Genomic DNA, 18,340 nt, shown 5'->3' with positions numbered 1-18,340 from the left:
CACAGATTGATCATAAATTTTGTCAGATGAAGAACTTTGTTCTGATAACAAATGTTTTGAAAGAAGCTCCTTATTGGCCAATTACACTTCAGATTGTCTGATAGATTGACTTAGGCTGTGCCACTATGGCTGACTGTGCTTCTAGGGCTAGTTGGTGCATTTTCTCACTTCACATTACTAATGGATAGCACAAGCTGCAGACAATTAAGAACTTTTAGATAAAATCTAAAGTTCTGGATGGAAAAGTAGTTTAATTGAAGTCTTTGCACAAGTCATAATGTGACTCTTTGGAAAGTAGTTGTTTATGACAGTTAGGACTGAAGTATCCTCTAAACTAAATAAAATTTATACTTAAGTGCTTCTGTGTTGGCTTCTCCGATTTTGTCTATAATACAAATAAGAGAAGAATTAGGCAACTTTTCTTCTGTAATGCAGGGGACAGAAAAAGAAGGAAGAGTTATTGCTAATTGCACACATTACTGTCGACAACAGTCCTGACAAGGTTGTCTTAGTAGGTTATACAGAATACTGATAAAAATGATGCTGTTAAAGTGATAACAGTGGTTTTGAAATTTGCTTGCTTGCTAAGATATGTAGTGTATTAAATCCAATGAAACACATGGCATGGTTAAAGGGAAAAAGCACACTTTTGAGGTCAATTGATAGTCTCTTGTACTTACATTTTCAACTTTGAAAAATGTCAGAGTTATAGGAAATGTTACACAGTGTAAATAAGAAAAAAATGGATGTCTTTTCCGTTCCTTCTCAGAATGCAACTGTCATAACAAAGCAGAAGATTGTTATTACAACCAGAGTATTGCAGATCAGAAAAGGAGCATGGATATTCACGGCCAGTATATAGGAGGTGGTGTTTGTTTAAACTGTACTCAACATACTACTGGGATCAACTGTGAAATGTGTGCTGATGGATATTTTAGACCACACAAAGTAAGATTTAGTAAATATCATTCTAATGTTTTGGTGAATTACAACATTGTATCACGTCTATTTCAGCTGATTGTGATTAATATATTGGTTTATTATCAGCTGCAGAATAGCTAAGAACTACAGAGGGGTTTTTTGTAAATGGCATGACACCAAAACTTTCAGAAAAAACCAAAATGCTTGTTCAGTTGTGTGGGAGGGCAGGTCAAGTTGTTGGAGAAGAAAATTATAAGTAAAGATGAAACTTAATATCCTAGTGTGGAAATGTACATGTTCTGATATGAAACCCATTTCTCCTGTGGGTAAAGCTCTAAAAAGTGCCAATAGTAAAGTTTCACTGTATTCAAAGTGCCAAAATTGTGTACCATCCTGTATCAGCCCATTTCAACCAGTGTTAAGGGACCTGGCTCAAAGATCAGAATCTTTGGCTCATGAGATGTTGCAACAAATGCTCTTCTTGGTATGACCGTTGTAGAACTTGTCCTCTCTGAGTGTACTTTCTAGTGTCACTCTTTGGAAAAAAGCCATAAACTCTACAAGACATTTGTTAAAATACGGCTGACAGAGTTAAACCTATGAACTTATATAACTTAACATTGCATATAACTGCAGTGTTAGAGGTCTCTGAATAATGAGATTTTCTGAACTAAATTTCTACTCCACATGGTCTTACTTTGGTAGGCTCATGCATATTTTAAAAAACCCATGCTTTAAAAATCTGTCATGAATTGGTGCAGAGACCAAGAGTGAGTCCATAGGAGTATGGCTAGACAGCAGGTACAGCTCATCCAAAGAAGTAAATTGGAGTCAGAGACTATCTTACAGTTGCTGTAAGAAGCATTGAAGAAAGGTCTTCGATCAACTCATAGCCATTAAATGTGTATCTAGAGGTCATTACTGACCATTGCTTTACAGCTCAAGCACCTTAAAGGACAATTTTCCCTGCAAAAAAATAAAAGTCTTGCCATATGATTTGCATTGCCTTATATTTCAAAGATTTGTAGATCATGAAGTCAGAATGAGTCTTATTAATAGATAAGCTGTCCTTCCACTGAACACAGAGCCAAGGATTTCTTAAATTTCCTTCCTCTTTGAACCAGAATATCTTTGCCAAAAAGCATCCACTCTTGTCTTAAACATTTCCATATCTTTTAGCAAACCTTCACAGTGGTTAATTGCTGTTACTTTAAAAAAATGTCTATTTATGCTGCATGTGTCAGACTTCAGCTTCCAGCCATTAGCAGTTACTACATCTTTGTGCTATTGAAGATCAACTTTTGTTCCCACATTTAAGTTTTTACAAGGCTGTAATCCCCTGATCCTTCTGCTTGCTAAAGCTAGACTAGTCCCTTTTTCTATTGCCCCGTATTACATTTTTCCAGTGTTTATTTGTTTTAGTTTTGGTGACTGAAGACAGGAGACATATGTAACTTTACTTTTCCCAGGTAATAACTTGAGAATTTGACAGAGAACTTTTATCTTATAGGTTTCTCCCTATGAGGATCACCCGTGCTATCCCTGTGGCTGTGACCCGTTTGGCTCTCTGAGTTCTGTTTGTGTTAAAGATGAGCATCATTCTGACTCGCAGCGCGGTAAGGGAGCAGGAAGTGCCTTTTCCCTAAACTTCAACTGTGGCTGGATTTGTGGTTGGTGAAGTTTGAGGCAATGCTGTCTACCTGTGAATGGCTGCCTTTTAGGTACTGCTTCAAAACACTGGTAAATCTTTGGGAAGGTGAGGCTGAAGTGTTACATAGTTCTATGGTTTTAAGGTATGTCACGTCCCTGAATGTGTTCTCCTGTGGGGATTGTGGGCTCTTACTGTGTAAAACGATGTGAGGTGTTGAGATCTAACACTGTTGTTTGTGAATGCTGTTACAGCTGTCACAAAATCCATTTTGCTGCAGTTTCTGTGCATCTGGTACTTCAAACATGAAAAATAGGTGGTGAGACTGACCTTATGCCAAGTATCTGTGTGGAATATAACATGGAGTGTAATAAAAAAGGAATGCTAAATTATTTGGACATCCTGAATCCAGCCTATTGCCTGCTCTGATTTTTCTTTTTTTTCTCTACTTTTGCTCTTCAAGTGACTCGGCCAGGCCAGTGTCAGTGCAGAGAAGGTTATGCAGGAGAAAAATGTGATCGTTGTGCATTTGGGTATCGGGGCTACCCAAACTGCCTGCGCTGTAACTGCAGCCTGATTGGTAGCATTAATGAAGATCCATGCACAGAACCTTGTCTTTGCAAAGTGAGTACTAAACTGCCATTTTTGTTCAAAATTGAGTCTATGCATTGGTTTATAAACACCTTTTTAATAGTGAAATTACTTCATTAACTGGGGAAATCCCTTCCTTTATAAGAATTAACAGTGTACACCTGACAACCTAGAACTTAAAACTACTAATTATTCTCTGTACTGAAAAATACAGTAATTTATGTTGAGTACTTCCGTATGTTACTGATACGACATTTTCTGTAATAGTGGGCCTGACTGACGTTAAAATGAAATTAAACCTGAACATGTGTGAGCCAGTCACAGAGAGTGAGTATGCCTAGCTGGATTTGGTTTTAGGAATGAGCTGATATTTCTCTTCAAAGCCACTGATTTGCTTTTAAACAAATGTTGTGTTTAATACAGCTGTTTTGTGTGGAGAAACAGCAGGCATTTGGAAAGAACTATTGGAACACTTGCACTAGACATATGTATGAAATATGATTTAATTATTCAATTACAAAATATAAACCATAAAAATGTTTTAAAAGAGAGCAGTTTTGCAGCATTTTATTTTTTGGTAAATATCCAAACCTCTTAAAATGCCTTGCAGCTGTAGATTCCACTGAATTTTATTACTAAACTGTGTTAATATTTAAAGAAGTTACTTAATTTTCTGAACCAAATGTTAGCTAGTAGTTTATGTATTTGTTGCCAAATATGATAGTGAACAGGAGCCAAAGATAACATGGTTTGTTTGACAATTCTTCTGAAAATTTAGTCCTTTTGCATAATTTATCTGATCCAAAATATCAAACCTACATAAATAACAGGTCTGGGAAAATGAAATTTCTCCAGTTGCCAGTTTAAATACGAAAAAGGAGATACATGCCTGATTCTGAGCTAGGGTAACACTGCATCAGCCAGTGCAGCTAACTAGTGAAAATTTTGGTATAAACTGGACTAGAAACTGCCTTTTTTCAGTGCTGCTGTGGGCATACAGAATTTTTAGGCCAGATCACAAAGAGTATTACCAGTCAGCGGACCACCTATGAAGATGAAAGGAGAAAAGCCGTGTGCTCCAGATATCAAATGAAGGGGACAGGATTTCTAAGCCTTTGCAGACTCTGTGAACACAGTAGAAAAAGCTATTCTTTTTTATACGGTACATTTTGTGATATTTGATCCTTCCTGAAACACAGCTCTTGTGGTCTAGTCATTGGGTAAGATTTTTTTTTCATTAAGAAATAAATAATTTCTGTCTATATAATGTTACAGACAGTGAAATGTGTGATCCAAATGCATCCCGAAGACTGAGAAATAAAAAAGCTGAAAAGAGCGTACAAATACTATTTCTGTAAAAATCCAAGATTTTAAGATCTCATTATCTCAGGGAGCACTTTGCCTGATATTTTCCTCAGGTTTGCATACGAACAAAGAGAAGCAACCATCCTCAATCTTTGAATCAGAACTGGAGATCATAAGTTTTTATTATGCTTTGCAAACACAGAGTGTACTTTGCTTACAAAAACACATAACTTGTCTGTCTAGAGAGGTCTTATGTAAACTTGACATGCCAAACACTGTTTCAGAAGAAAAGACAGTTGGAAGTCTCAGATTTCTCTCTGGTAAGCCTGAAATTTGCTCCATGGGACCAAATCTGATGTAAGTTTGCAGTCTGGAGGGATTCTTGTGGCTGAAGTGAAGGCACCCTGGTAACTGCTTCTGAAAGCAGAATTTGGTCCACAGGCTTTGCATTTCACATGGCAATGCAGAGCTCGTATAGGCCTCAGGAAGGCAGGTGTATGCCTTGCAGTCTTAGTGTCCTAACCATATATATCAGGGAACTTTGTGAGGTGTTCTGTAAAGTCCTCTTTGCCTTTGTAGTGGAGTTTTCCCATAGTGGAAACCAAAGGTTGAGATTGGAGAGTGGTGTCTGTCCAGGTCTTGTTCTAACATGAAGCTAGGACATTATGAGAATCTTGACCCTGGCAATAGGAAGTGTTCTACATCTTACTGTGTGGAAATGCCCATGGAGATCAGCTATTACAGCTTTGTGGGCATTTATCAAATATTTTCTCTGCTGGTTTGTTTGTCAGCAGCAGTTGTCTAAACTTTTTGAAGAAATAGCCACATATTTGCTGCACAAATTTTACAAGAAAAAAATACTGGGTGTACTATTTTGGATTTTTTTTTCCCTGTAAATTCTGCGTTGAAAGAGGTTTGTAGCTGTACACTCTACTACCCAATTTGCATGGCAGAAGACCATTGAAAGGAGCTAAAGGAGTGGAGTATCTCTACCTACTCCTGGAGTAGGAGTTTCTGGACCTTAGCCAGAGAATATTTGGAGGAGGAGTTGTGAGCTATCATAAGTATGTGTGGTGCTCTCCCAGGAAGAGGTGGCAGCAGTAGTGTGTGTCATGGTGTAAATATTGAGAGATGGTTGAGAAACTGTTATCTTGAAGCTGGCTGTGGTAGCTCCAAGAGACTGGGGCGAACTTCCTGGATTCTATCTGGTGAGCTATCTGAAAGGTAATCCATCTGGATTCAGAAAATGTGAGATTTTTTCTTCAGAGCAATCTACAAAGTCAAGCTACAAGAGAAGTAGACTGGCAAGCTGACAGGAGCTTTTCAAACCCTGTCTGTGTATATTGCCCAGAAATTTTACTGTGACAGAACCTTTGCCAGGGCTTGTTTAGATTTTGATGAACTGGCAAACTCTGACGGATTTTTCCAATCAGTTTCAGTTTTAAGCTCTGAGTCTTATTCAATAATCCTGCTGTGCTGAAATATGCTTTCTTTTATAACCTTCTGAATGCTGTTATGCCTAAATCCCACCTAATCCATGATATTTGTTACCATAATAATACTGATGTGAACCAAATGTTATATGCCTTTGACAGGAAAATGTAGAAGGTGAAAACTGTGATCTTTGTAAACCAGGATTCTACAATTTGCAAGAAAGAAATCCTCAGGGCTGCACAGAGTGTTTCTGCTTTGGAGTTTCTGATGTCTGTGACAGTCTTACATGGCCCATCAGTCAGGTATTTATATGTTATGTCCCTGACCTAGTATTCTTTCCTCAGACAGCTGCAAAATGTACTATGTTTCTCTTTGACATGTGCCCAAGTTAACTGCAAATTCTGGTATGTGTCTTCTTACAGAGGAATGGATTTTCAGTGTCATTGGACAGCTCTGAGGTAGTCAGCAAGTCATCCCAGTGCAGGCTTTGGCCCCGCTGGCTTGCAGTAATATCAAAAGCATTGGGTAGTGGAGGCTGCAATAATGCACTGGAAAAACAAATTTTTTTTCTCAGTTAAAGTTTTTTTTTGTGCTGAAGAAATGAACCCAAACCTGTTTCCTTGCTCTCATACCTATTGGACAAGGCTATTGGATCTCTGACAATATGGTCACTACTCTTTCTTAGCAAACAATGTTTATAAATATCACCGTCTTCTGAATAGGCGGTTCTTGAGTTATGGGTTTTGGGGGCCACACTTTTCCCACCAAATTCCTTACGTATCTTTGCAGAGCTAGCCACACTTTGGTCTCCTCTTTTGTGTGCCAATAAAAAGGGAGGAAAACACATAAAATTGACTGAAATTCTAAGATGATTGAGTAAAACTCTGTAAGAAGAACAAAGTTCTCTCATCTTGCTCCCTATTCTGGGACTGTAGTTTTTGCTTTCCTCCAGCTCAAACCTGTCTATAAATGGGGACAATAGGCCTTGAAGCCTTTGAAGTTCTGTGTTTCTGTCTCAGGGAACTCATAAGTATAATGTTAATTTTGTTGGAAGGATGAAAATCACACTCATTATATTTTTGCTCCTATCTAATAGAGAGGTGGAGACTATCCTAGTCAGAAGTGGCATATTTGCATATATTGGGTGTCAGACTTGGCTAAAGAAAGTGTTCTAGATCCATCACTTTGAATGAATATCCAGGAAGAGGTGGATGTTTTCTCAGTGACACAGCTGCCTGACTTCCAATAAAATTATTACTCTTCCTTGTAGATTTCAGACATGACTGGATGGCTTGTTACTGATCTGTACAAAGCAAGGAGTGTGCAGCCTCAGCGAAGCCAATTTGATGGACCCCGTCAAATAAGTATTAACAACACTGAGGCTGTGAAAGTACTGAAACACACTTATTACTGGTCAGCACCTGAGGCATATCTAGGAAATAAAGTAAGTACTCAGCTAAGAAGTCAAATCTCCTTCGTAATTTCTCTGTCTTAACTGTAACCTATTGCTCTGAATATATAGTTTCTGTAATTAAAGATTACACATAAACCCCGTATTACCAACTTCTCACTGTATCTCTGCTTTTTAAATCAGAATGTTCCTGTGCAGACATTCCCAGTACCCTCTTTTTGCTCTTTGAGTTCATCCATCTCCCTACTTCCTTCTCTGCTTTTCTTCGACACAGTATAATCTCTCTTGACTGTTAACTGACTTCTATGCTCACATTTCCCATAGACGTGGTTCCTGTCCTGAAGCTTACACCCTTCATGCCTTGTCCAATAACAGTAGATTGGACCATTAAAATCTCTTACCTGCTTCTTGGCCATCTTCTGTTTCCAACCAACTAGTCTGTAATTTTTGCCATTTACTAGCTAAAGCTCTGGGTGTCCTCCTTTTTGCAGCAGACTCACAGAATAGTTGAGGTTGGAAGGCACCTCTGGGGGTCATCTTGCCCAGTTTCCCTGCTCAAGTAGGGACACCTAGAGCAGGTTACCCAGTACCATGTCCAGGGAGATACTTCTGAGTATCTTCAAGGATGGAGCCTCCACAGCCTCTCTGAGCAGCAACCTGTGCCACTTCTTGGGCACCCTCACAATAAGTGTTTCCTGATGTTCAGCAGGAGTCTCCAGTATTTCAGGTTGTGGTCATTGCCTCTTTTCCTGGCACTGGGCACCACTGAAAAGAGCCCAGCTCCATCCTCTTTGCACCCTCTCTTAAGGTGCTTGTATATATTGATAAGATCTCCCTGAGCCTTTTGTAGGCTGGACAGTCCTGCTGCTCTTGGTCTTTCCTCATATGAAAGATGCTTCAGGCTCTTAACCATTTTAGTGGCCCTTTACTGGACTCTTTCCCATATGTCCGCCTCTCTCTTGTACTGGGAGGCCCAGAACTGGAGTCAGAACTCCAGCTGCAGCCTCACCAGTGGTGAGCAGAGGGGAACCTTGCAGCCTTAGCTGTAATTATTTTCAGTCCACTCTCTCTGCCCACGCAGCCTTGTTTATTATTAGTATAGTGACACAGTAAATGAAAACAAGTGCAAGAAGTGTAACATTAAGCAGCAGCTTTTGCAGAGGGCTGACTAATTCTAATTTCTTACTCATTTAATATAGGTCTAACTGTTGGTTAACTTACTTTGAAGTAGTCAGCAGCTGCTGTGGGGCTAAGGACCCTGAAAGGTGGAATACAGAATGTGAAGAAGTCCAACATGCTGTGCCCCTTGGCTAGGATGATAGTGTACACCTCTGCTATCTGTTCAGAGTCCTGTTAGTGTTTCACTGAATGAGGGCACTTACCTGAATCACCTGTAGAGCCTTGAGCTAGCTCTCACCACCTGCACAGCAGCAAGCTACATCTTGTCCCTGTGCTGACACTCATGGCATGTTAAACTTTTCCTGTAAAGTGGTATTTGTAAGCCTACAACTGTCTTATAATTTGGACATTGTACTGATCCATGTAATTTCTTTGTATTGGCTGGAGGTTATCATGTTGTTAAAACTTTGTTTTTTGTCATTTCAGCTCACAGCTTTTGGTGGAGACTTGAAGTATACGGTATCTTATGACATTCCAATGGAGAGTGCGGACAGTGACATAGTGTCTACTGTGGATGTCATCATTCAGGTGGATTTTTTTTCAGCTTGTTACTGTTCAGACATTATTAGGAATCTATAAAGGGGTTAGAAAATAAAATAATATTTCTGTAGTAGTAGTTTTGTCAGTTTTAAGTCCCTTAAGAGTCACTACCAAGATTTTGTCACTACTAATTTCTCTGGTTTTCTGATCCATTTGTCTCAAATTGTAGGTGTACAATACTAGTTTTAAATGCTAAATACCTAGAATTTAATCTCTGTCTATATGGGTGAGTTGCTTATTACCAAATGTACAAAGCTGTGTTTACAAACTCGCTGCAATAAACTGGAAAGACTTATGCTTAAGAAACAGGTGAGTGTTCTTGCTGATTGCTTACTTTTCTAGATTTATGTTGCAGTTAAAAAGTAAGGCTCTGTATTGAATCCAGGCCCATTATTTCTTAATATGTACTTAGCAATAGAACAAAGCAGAGAGGAGATTCTGTTTGGTAGTGGTGTTTGATTTTTGCAATTCAGTTCATTCTTTTACAAAAGAATTCTGAAATCTCTGAACTGAGAGAGAGTTAGATTATGGTCTTCCTTGAAGCCATAGAAAATGTTGACCTTTTACTTACTTTTTCTTAATGCAAGGAATTTAATTTGATTGCCTCTTCCTCTGTGTTACGTGGATGTGTATTTGACACTAAATGTTATTGCTTAATAAAATTTACATACAAATATGGAAAATGTTTTCTCTTGTCCTTCAATTTCAGGGTAATGGGCAGATTCTGAGTACAAGAGCAGCGGGCTTGTCATTACAGCCATATGAGGAGTATTCTAATTCAGTGAGATTTGTATCAGAGAATTTCATCGAGTTCAATACGAAAAAAGCAATAGACCGGGAAATGTTGATGACTGTTCTGGCAAATGTGACCCATCTTCTAATCAGGGCCAACTACAACATTGCCAAAAAGGCTGTGTACAGGTAAGTAAGATAAAATATTCAAGTTAATCTAGATACTTCTATTATTTTTCTGCATATGAATCATGATTCTTAGTGGCAGTATTCCTGACGTTTAATGTTAATAGCTTCTAGAAAAAATGTTGTTTATTGAATTTTCTTAAGACCAGTCTTTGTCCCCAAAACACAGTCATATGAAGTGTGGGGTAAGGGACATTTGATTTTTAAGATATCTGATAGCAGAAATGTTGTCTTCTGCTTTAAAGTAATAACTGCATAAAAGCCTTATTACAATGGCTGCTTTTTTTAGAGAGAAATGTCTCCAGAACTTTCTACAGTATGCTTATTTGGGTATGTGGCAAGTTAATCCATCACTGACTGTTGAAAACCTGTCAATAAAGACATTGATTGTAATTTCTTTTGATGTTTGTTTGTAGATGTTATTGATATTCATCTCTAAGGGAGTACTTAATAGGAAAATTAAACTGGAATGGATTAGCTGATCATTCCATAGTCTCAGTCCAGCATTGGCCCTATCTGTGTCAGACCTTATAGATCTTTGTTTTACTTGTTCTCCAAGACACAGGAATAAAGTTGTATTGCTCTCAAGGGAATCAGTTTCATCATTTACCTACTTAATTTCCTTAAGACTCACTGACAGCCTTTCTTCCTCATTTCCTAGTTAGAGCATGGTGCTATTAACACCAAGGTTATGGATTCAAATCCTTATATGGGCCATTTACTTAAGAGTTGGACTTGATTATCCCTTCCAACTCAAAATATTCTGTGAATATTCTGTCATTTGTTAGCATTTCATGTCAATAAAATAGGAACTGATACCAGACTTGCTTTGTGCACCCACACCACTCTGGGGAAATTTATGTTCATTTAGGGATAGTGTGTTCATCTTTATGGAATGTTTGTAAAGATTTCTTACAAAAATGTTACCTGTGGCTGAGAAGATTGTCTCTTCTAGTAACAATAATAGCAGGAGGATATGTCTGCTCCCAGGACTGCAAATGCTGTGATTAGTGTATGATCACAGACTTTTTATAGAAGAGATTTGTGCCTGTTCCTCAGTTTTTCCTGCCAGGGAGCAGTACTCAGTGGCATTACCTCCCCAAAAGTAAACTGTCCTGTTGAAAATAAAGTTTGGGGAAACAAGTGATGTGTTGTTTTCCTGTTTGACCCTAGGCTGGACTCTGTGACCCTGGATACTGCAAGTGCAAATGTTATAGATCTTTCTTCAGCACCAGATGTGGAATTCTGTGAATGTCCTCAGGGTTACACAGGAATATCCTGTGAGGTAATCTCTTACAGCGTTTTATGTATGCAAAATTATCTCCTGTTGAAAAGGATCTAGGTATTAAAGGCAGGCTGCCTTTAATTACACTGCCATTAAAATACATGTTCTGTGGTGAATTGCTGCCTACTGTGCTTGGCACAATCCTGTAGATATTTTCTTTCAGATACTCTAAGTGAGATTTAGAGCTTATTTCTTGAATTCTTTTTCATGGCACTAAAAAATGATGATGCATTTCAGAATATCAGTGTTGCAGAGGGAGCATCTGTGAAAGCTCTGTGAAGCTGTTTTGAGCTTACCTTACTCATTAATAGCACTTTTTCTGGATCTGGATCATGTTCAGTTTATTTCTGTTATGTACCATTAAGTTTATGGAGGCAATAAGGAACCTTAGCAGGGAGGAATGCTAGCTTTTGGAAGAACCCACAAGGGTGAAATGCATTGTGCAAGGTGGTGTCTTGTGTATCTGTGAATAGCAGATTTAGAGAGGCATAGTCCCCCTGCAGAATAGCAGGAATTATTTTTACAAATAATTTCAGTGTGAAACCTTGTGCTCCAGCATTGTTAATGATTCTGCAGAGGTGGTAGAACATCTCTTTTTCTATTGTCCCATAATAAGGAATTTCACATATTAAACCACACAAAAGTTAACTTTCATGCCTCCAGGGAACAAAGGGATGAATCAAAGTTTTATGGAGTTAATTCTTATCCCTTTTATCCAGTGCAAGTAAAAAACAACCACCAGAAAAGAGCTACAGTGACATCAATAGGGTTGAAAGAGCATTCAGTTACCGCAATGTGAATGGGTTGGATAGTGGGTGGTCGGAAGTGCACTCTTTGAAAATGTTTTGATGTGTACTTTAAACACACATAATGCTACTGCTCTTTCTCCCTTCATTTCTTTTCAGTCCTGTCTCCCTGGGTACTACCGTGTGGATGGAATACTCTTTGGAGGTATTTGTCAACCCTGCAAGTGCAATGGGCATGCAACTGAGTGTGACATTCATGGTGTTTGCTTTGTAAGTCATCCTTCAAAGTGTTCTGTGTTTTAAGCATCTATTTAGAAATTAGGAGAGCATTTTGACTGTGGGAGACAAGTTTATGGTATGCATAAATTTCAAGCTATGGGTACCAAGTGTTTATTTTTGTTGGTTTTCATTGTTTAGTTCAGAGTATGTTTCAGGGCTCCATTAATGTGTTTTCCAATAAAGAATTTGTTTCAGTTTATCATTTCAGGTGGGGAAGAGGCAGAACTAATATAAAAATGCCATTATATACAGGCTGATAAAAATCTTGACTTTGCTTGCTGCAGGTTCCTGAAAAGAACAAATTTAAGCAGTGAATAGCTGTTTTTCAGATACATGTGAATCTTCCATGACTAACACCAGTGGAAATTGCACGTTACCTTCTAAAGAGAAAATTTAACTCTCAGATCTCTTCTGAAAATTGAAGTTCACGGGAATAAAATAGCTAAACACCAGTGAAAACTAGATAAGCTTGTTACTGTAAATATGTGCAATATGCAGCATATATCTAAGTATGTGTATAAGTAATGTGGCTGGTTTAATAAAAGTATATTCTAAAATGTAGGAAAAAACAATCAGGATTGTTACAACTCAAAAAAAGTTATTTTCAAAGTTCTAGACTTTTCTTCATGGCTTGAAGAATGGCTTCCTTGGATGTCATACTGCATGCAGATTGCTGTAGGAATCCCTCAGGGGTTGAAAAACCATCAAGAGAAAATACAAAGGTTTTTTCCATGTCTCACAGGCTTGTCAACACAACACGACAGGACCTTTCTGTGATCAGTGCGTGCCTGGCTTCTATGGAAATCCATCCCAAGGAACATCTGAGGTCTGCCAGCCCTGTGCCTGTCCTCTGAGTTCTGCTGCAAACAAGTAAGCTTCTTATGCAAGACTGTCTTTTGCATCTTCAGCAAAACCAGGAACTGGGATTAAAATAAAAGTCTTGACATCTGAAGGAGAGAGAAAAGGACTCTTTTTCATCTTCATTTGAGTATATCTCATAGAAACATTGCTTTTCCAGGTAGACAAATACATAGACTAGGTTAAGAGAGGCTGAGTTAACTGGTACAATTCTGCATGGTGGTTGAAAGTAATAATTCAACCTGTCCTTGAACTTTGCACCAAAATATTGGTTATCTTCCATGCTTTTTCAGAAAACAGCATAAGGACAGAAGTGTTGTACCTGAAAAAAAGGAACTCAGTATAGCTATTGTACGGCTTTGCTAGAATGAAAGCTAAGTTTTTATGAAGTTTTAAAATCTTCCTTTTAGAGAGGAAAAAAACCCCCAAGAGTTTTTAAAAATTATACGTTAATTTTGACACACTGGAATATTACAAGCATTGATAAATTAGAAAAAAAATCACTTGTGTGGTTATATAGATAGGTGTAAGAAAGGGTGGATATTGAATGTTTGTAGAAGACTTGTGGTTCTGTGCATTGATACCAACTGCCATAAATACTGTTGATAGTTTCAGTCCTACTTGCCATCTGAGTGAAGAAGGTGGAATTGTCTGTGACAAATGTCTTCCAGGCTATACTGGTTCTCAGTGTGAAAGGTATGTACACTAGTTTTGGGTAAAATATCTACATCATTGCCATCATTAGCTGTTCGTCATCCTATCTTCCTTGTATTGTTCATACCTCACATACAGAACATTCCTAATAAAATTTTCCTTTTCATTTTTTCTTTCATTGTAATACAGAGAGACTTTAGATTAAAATTTAATATGAAAAACTCCCTTCAGTGGGGACAGTGTATGACATTAGCACATTCCAGCTAATAAAGTTTTTAAACTCTGATGCAGGTGTGCTAATGGCTACTATGGGAATCCTCTTATGCCTGGACAATCGTGTGCTCCTTGTGAATGCCATGGCAATGTAAACCCTCAAGAAGAGGGCCACTGTGATCCTTTCACAGGACAGTGCCTGAAATGTCTGGGGAACACAGCAGGTCACCACTGTGAAAAGTGTGCTGATGGGTATTATGGGGATGCAGTGATTGACAAAAGTTGTCGTGGTAAGTTGTTATTATTATTACTCTCAACATTTAAAGAACACAAAACTGCGGTGTTCATGTGCAAAATGGATGGGGACGTGCACCTTTGCTGAAAGAGTTAATCTTCAAGGTGTGCGTTGGCAAGTGTGGGTTGAAGACTCTGGGGTTGGGTTAGGCTGAGGGAAGGGAATGTATTATGTTAGGGTTCGGCACTTGGTATCCCTGGAACTTACTGTCTTGCTTAACACTGTCCCTCCAGTGATGTTCCGTACACATTTTTTACTTCTGAGTGTCACATACAGGGCTGGTAAAAACAAACTTCTCAAATATAGCTATTCAGAGGTGTTTTTTTTTTTTTTATTTTAGTCCAAATGCACAGGCGTTACTGTAGGATATTAGCATCTGTGGGATATAAACAGGTGAAACACATTGTATACCAGATTTTGAATTCTGTATAGTAATGAAGGCATATGGATGCGCATGAATAATTTTTTTATTTGGTTTCTTTTTGTCTGAATACAAGCCTGTGCCTGCCATGTGAATGGTTCCCTTTCAAGTACTTGTCAACATGAGACAGGCATCTGTTCCTGCAAATCAAATGTGGTTGGAGAAAGATGTGATAAATGCTTGGTAAGCAAATACATTACCTGTTGCTAATATATACATTTTTTTGTCTTCCTCTTTATCTATAGATACTGATTTGCCCAAATACAAGCTATAGCAGTAAATATGTTTGGGGAGAGGGGTCTGTCACTGGAGGGGAGACCAAAGTGTGTCTGAGGAGGCTTTTGTGGTTGAGAATTGCTCTGCATATGCTCCTTGCAGATGTGAAGCTGTGTAACTGAATTAGCACCCTCCTGCATAGGGCTGTTCAGTGTGCTGGCAGTGTGCAGTCAAAAAACCAAACTAAACACTGCTAACAAACCTAAAGGGATCTTAGAGCCGTGCTTCTGTAAAATGAAGTCTGAGTAGGGAATATCTGAAGAAATGTGGTTGGTGATAATAAATACATCATGGCTGAATGCCAACGAGGGATTCAGCTGAAAGGCAGGCCTGTTACAAGAACAAGCAGATATTAACTGGTGATACAAACCAGCAGTTTCCAGTCTATGCTAAGTGTAAAATTGCATCAGAGACCACAGCAGGAAATCTGTGCCCGGTTTGTGCCAGCCCAGCTGAATGACTTTGAATACTCACGTACAGGAGGTCACTGACCTGCTCCATTCTGGGCTTTCATTCATAGTCACAGGTATCTGTGCATGACCAGCACAGCCCACCCTCACCTCATGCAAGTCTTTAAATTAGAATAACATCAGACTTCAAAACATAGTGTCTTACTCATGAGATTGGAGGACCATGAGAGCATTTCAGGGTTGAGGGTTTCACCTGAGTGCATATTGCTTATAGCTGGCACAGTGAAGAGATAAGGCCAGGGAGTCTTTCCACAGCAGTCACACACTGCTGGCCACGATTTGTGCAGGTCAGACATCATGGGGAGTAAACAAGAGAAAACAAGAGTGTATATTGTAGTGTTTTCAGAAATTTATGAAACATAACTCAAATCTATTTATTTCTTATCCAACAGAATGGGTATTATGGCCTGCTTACTGGGCTTGGCTGCGTTCCCTGCAACTGCAGTAAGTTTGGCTCAGTCTCTGAGGACTGCAATCATCAGGGGCAGTGTCACTGTGTACCAGGAGTGGCTGGAGAGAAGTGTGATCGTTGTGCTCATGGCTTTTACGCATTCCAGGATGGTGGCTGCACACGTAAGCTCTAATCCATGATCCTTGCAGAGTTTGTCTGGAATTTCTTTCAGCAATATATTGTACATTGAACTCTGGCAAAGGTCAGTTGTTTCGATGATGATATGGAAGAATCTGTTGGAAGGTCTACTAGTACTTTGAATAAGCTGGGGAACAAAACATTTCTTTGCTTATTGTGTGGTTCCTTGTAAAAGGTGGTGACTATGAAATAACTCATAACGGGTGCATGAGAGAAATATCACATCCTCAATAGCTCCTTTGTCTCTTTATTACAAAACCCTTCAGTACTTCAAAGAGAACGAAACATTTTTTTTTCTGCAGTTGGGAAAGTGAAGAGCTTCTACTACTAAAGATTTTGACCTTATTTTTTTCATTTAACTCTTAAATATATGTTTCATACATCCCATCATCACCTGGATATGTACAAGTTTTAGTCATGATAGGGAAGAAATTGTTCATCTAAAAGGAGAACATGCCATCAAAACCTAATTTGTCATGTTAATAAGATGACCTTTTCAATACAGAATAGCTAAAGGAACGCCTACCTTTTCTCCAGCCAGACAGAAACACTTCTTTCATGCCTCAAACAGTACATTAAAATGAAATACGCAGCGAGATTATGTGATAGGATAATGTTTTAAAATGAATGTACTTTGTCTTTACTAAGAATCAAAGGTCCCTTGGGTACCTTTAACCATTTCAATATTGGAAATTTCCTAAATGTTACTAAAACAATTAATAAAACCAGTTCCCTGAAATTCTGCTTTTTGTCTGGAATAGTATTTTGTTTCTAAAATAACCAAGTGCATCCTGCAGTAGTTAGCTATTATAAAAATAGTTATCCATCCCTATTATTCAATAAGCAATTCCTGAGATTAATCCTTTCACCTGCTTGAGAACATTGGAGTATCTCCTGATGCGTTTTGTGTCCTCTATAAAAGAAATGTTTTCCTACAAATGTACTCTACTCCAAAGTAATTTTGCTTGGTTTTGTTGATCCCCCTGTGGAAGTGCAGCACTGCTTTTTAAAACATCGAATAGGCTAAGTCAAGAAACAATATTGGGGCTTCCAATAAGAAGATGAAATGCCACTCTGGTCATGATTTGTTTCTCAGTGATTAGGGATGGCAGGGAGTTCCTAGTAGAATGGACATATGCAGAAGAAAAGTAAGATTATCAGTGGTCTTGTAGTTTCTTCTCTGTAGCTAAAATGTGGGTAAAGTTACTCATTTGGTCCTATTTCTCTTGCAGCCTGTGACTGTGCCCATACTCAGAACAACTGTGATGCTGATTCTGGCCAATGCATTTGTCCCCCTCACACTCAGGGGCAAAAATGTGAACTCTGTGAAGAAAATTACTGGGGACTCTCTCCTAAATTTGGTTGCAAGGTATGATAGGCTGGATAAAAGGCCATGGCTGTTAAAAGCAATTAGTCTTATACAAATGTCAGAACTGGACTCTTGTTTTGAGAACCATGATCTTCATTGTGTGTGTCAAAGTGTTAATGCAACATGATCTCATTAAAACGAACACCAGCAAAACAACAGACTGTGCAGTGTTTACTGAGAAACCTTGTTAAGAGGGCTGTCTTTGAAAAGACACTACTACTAGAGTGCTTATTCTGGGTGGGTGCATAGTTCACATTAAAATTGTGAGGTGTGTATTCTAACATTTAGGTGTTTGAGTAATGGTACTAAACCAGGTTTATAGCAGCAATGGGCAACTGGCAACATGGTTTCTGTGCAAATCAATAAGTGATAATATTACAGATATAAGAACATTGAAATCTAGCTTGTCTTAAAACTTACTGCGGGCATTCTTTCTGAAAATTTGTAATTAAAATGGTATCATGTAGTTAATATTTCATGGATGGAGCAATGGTAGCTCCCATTATCTCAGCTTAATGCTTATGATTAAGCAGTAAAATGCCAGGTCAGTGCAGATCCAAGGAATAGGAACCATTTATGCCTTTAGGTTCACGCAGTAAACTCCTGTCAGATATGGCATTGGTCCAAGCTATTTTATAAATGTTGAGATTTTAAAAAATCCTCATAATTACATGAATGCAATGGGTAATTTCAGTGGAGAAACCACAAATACAATTAACTTGACAAGGTCTGTCATTACATCCAGTAGGTCTTTAAGTGTCAGCCAAATTGGTTGACAGGGATGGGAAAAAAATCTTTTTTCTCTCTTTAATTTTTTGGAGTAATGATGATAAAGTATTCCTAATAAGTCTTCAGAGTTAACCACCTTAGTGATTTATAGTAACATAGTTGGCAACTGGTCTTTAAACCACGACTTTGTTAGCTGTCAGCTTACTGTC

At 38.4% G+C, this 18,340-nt stretch overlaps 1 protein-coding gene across 1 annotated transcript in view; it reads left to right on the top strand.

Moving 5' to 3' along the window:
* LAMA1 (laminin subunit alpha 1) overlaps window positions 1–18,340 on the top strand; it is a 100,864-nt gene that overhangs the window by 38,733 nt on the left and 43,791 nt on the right. The window contains exons 8-22 of the mRNA XM_042031045.1: window positions 770–948; window positions 2,432–2,537; window positions 3,033–3,193; window positions 6,061–6,201; window positions 7,170–7,343; window positions 8,916–9,017; window positions 9,739–9,950; window positions 11,121–11,232; window positions 12,138–12,248; window positions 13,000–13,127; window positions 13,725–13,811; window positions 14,061–14,272; window positions 14,775–14,881; window positions 15,837–16,017; window positions 17,266–17,402. Of these exons, the coding sequence (XP_041886979.1) occupies window positions 770–948; window positions 2,432–2,537; window positions 3,033–3,193; window positions 6,061–6,201; window positions 7,170–7,343; window positions 8,916–9,017; window positions 9,739–9,950; window positions 11,121–11,232; window positions 12,138–12,248; window positions 13,000–13,127; window positions 13,725–13,811; window positions 14,061–14,272; window positions 14,775–14,881; window positions 15,837–16,017; window positions 17,266–17,402 (2,150 nt within the window). The remainder of the gene's footprint in view (window positions 1–769; window positions 949–2,431; window positions 2,538–3,032; window positions 3,194–6,060; window positions 6,202–7,169; window positions 7,344–8,915; window positions 9,018–9,738; window positions 9,951–11,120; window positions 11,233–12,137; window positions 12,249–12,999; window positions 13,128–13,724; window positions 13,812–14,060; window positions 14,273–14,774; window positions 14,882–15,836; window positions 16,018–17,265; window positions 17,403–18,340) is intronic.

This window comes from Corvus kubaryi, unplaced genomic scaffold (assembly GCF_017639235.1).
Source record: "Corvus kubaryi isolate FWS band 111438036 unplaced genomic scaffold, C.kubaryi_AGA036_p1.0 132, whole genome shotgun sequence".
NCBI lineage: Eukaryota > Metazoa > Chordata > Aves > Passeriformes > Corvidae > Corvus > Corvus kubaryi.
The sequence above is the reverse complement of the archived record's forward strand: the minus strand, read 5'-3'. Positions and strand labels throughout refer to the sequence as shown.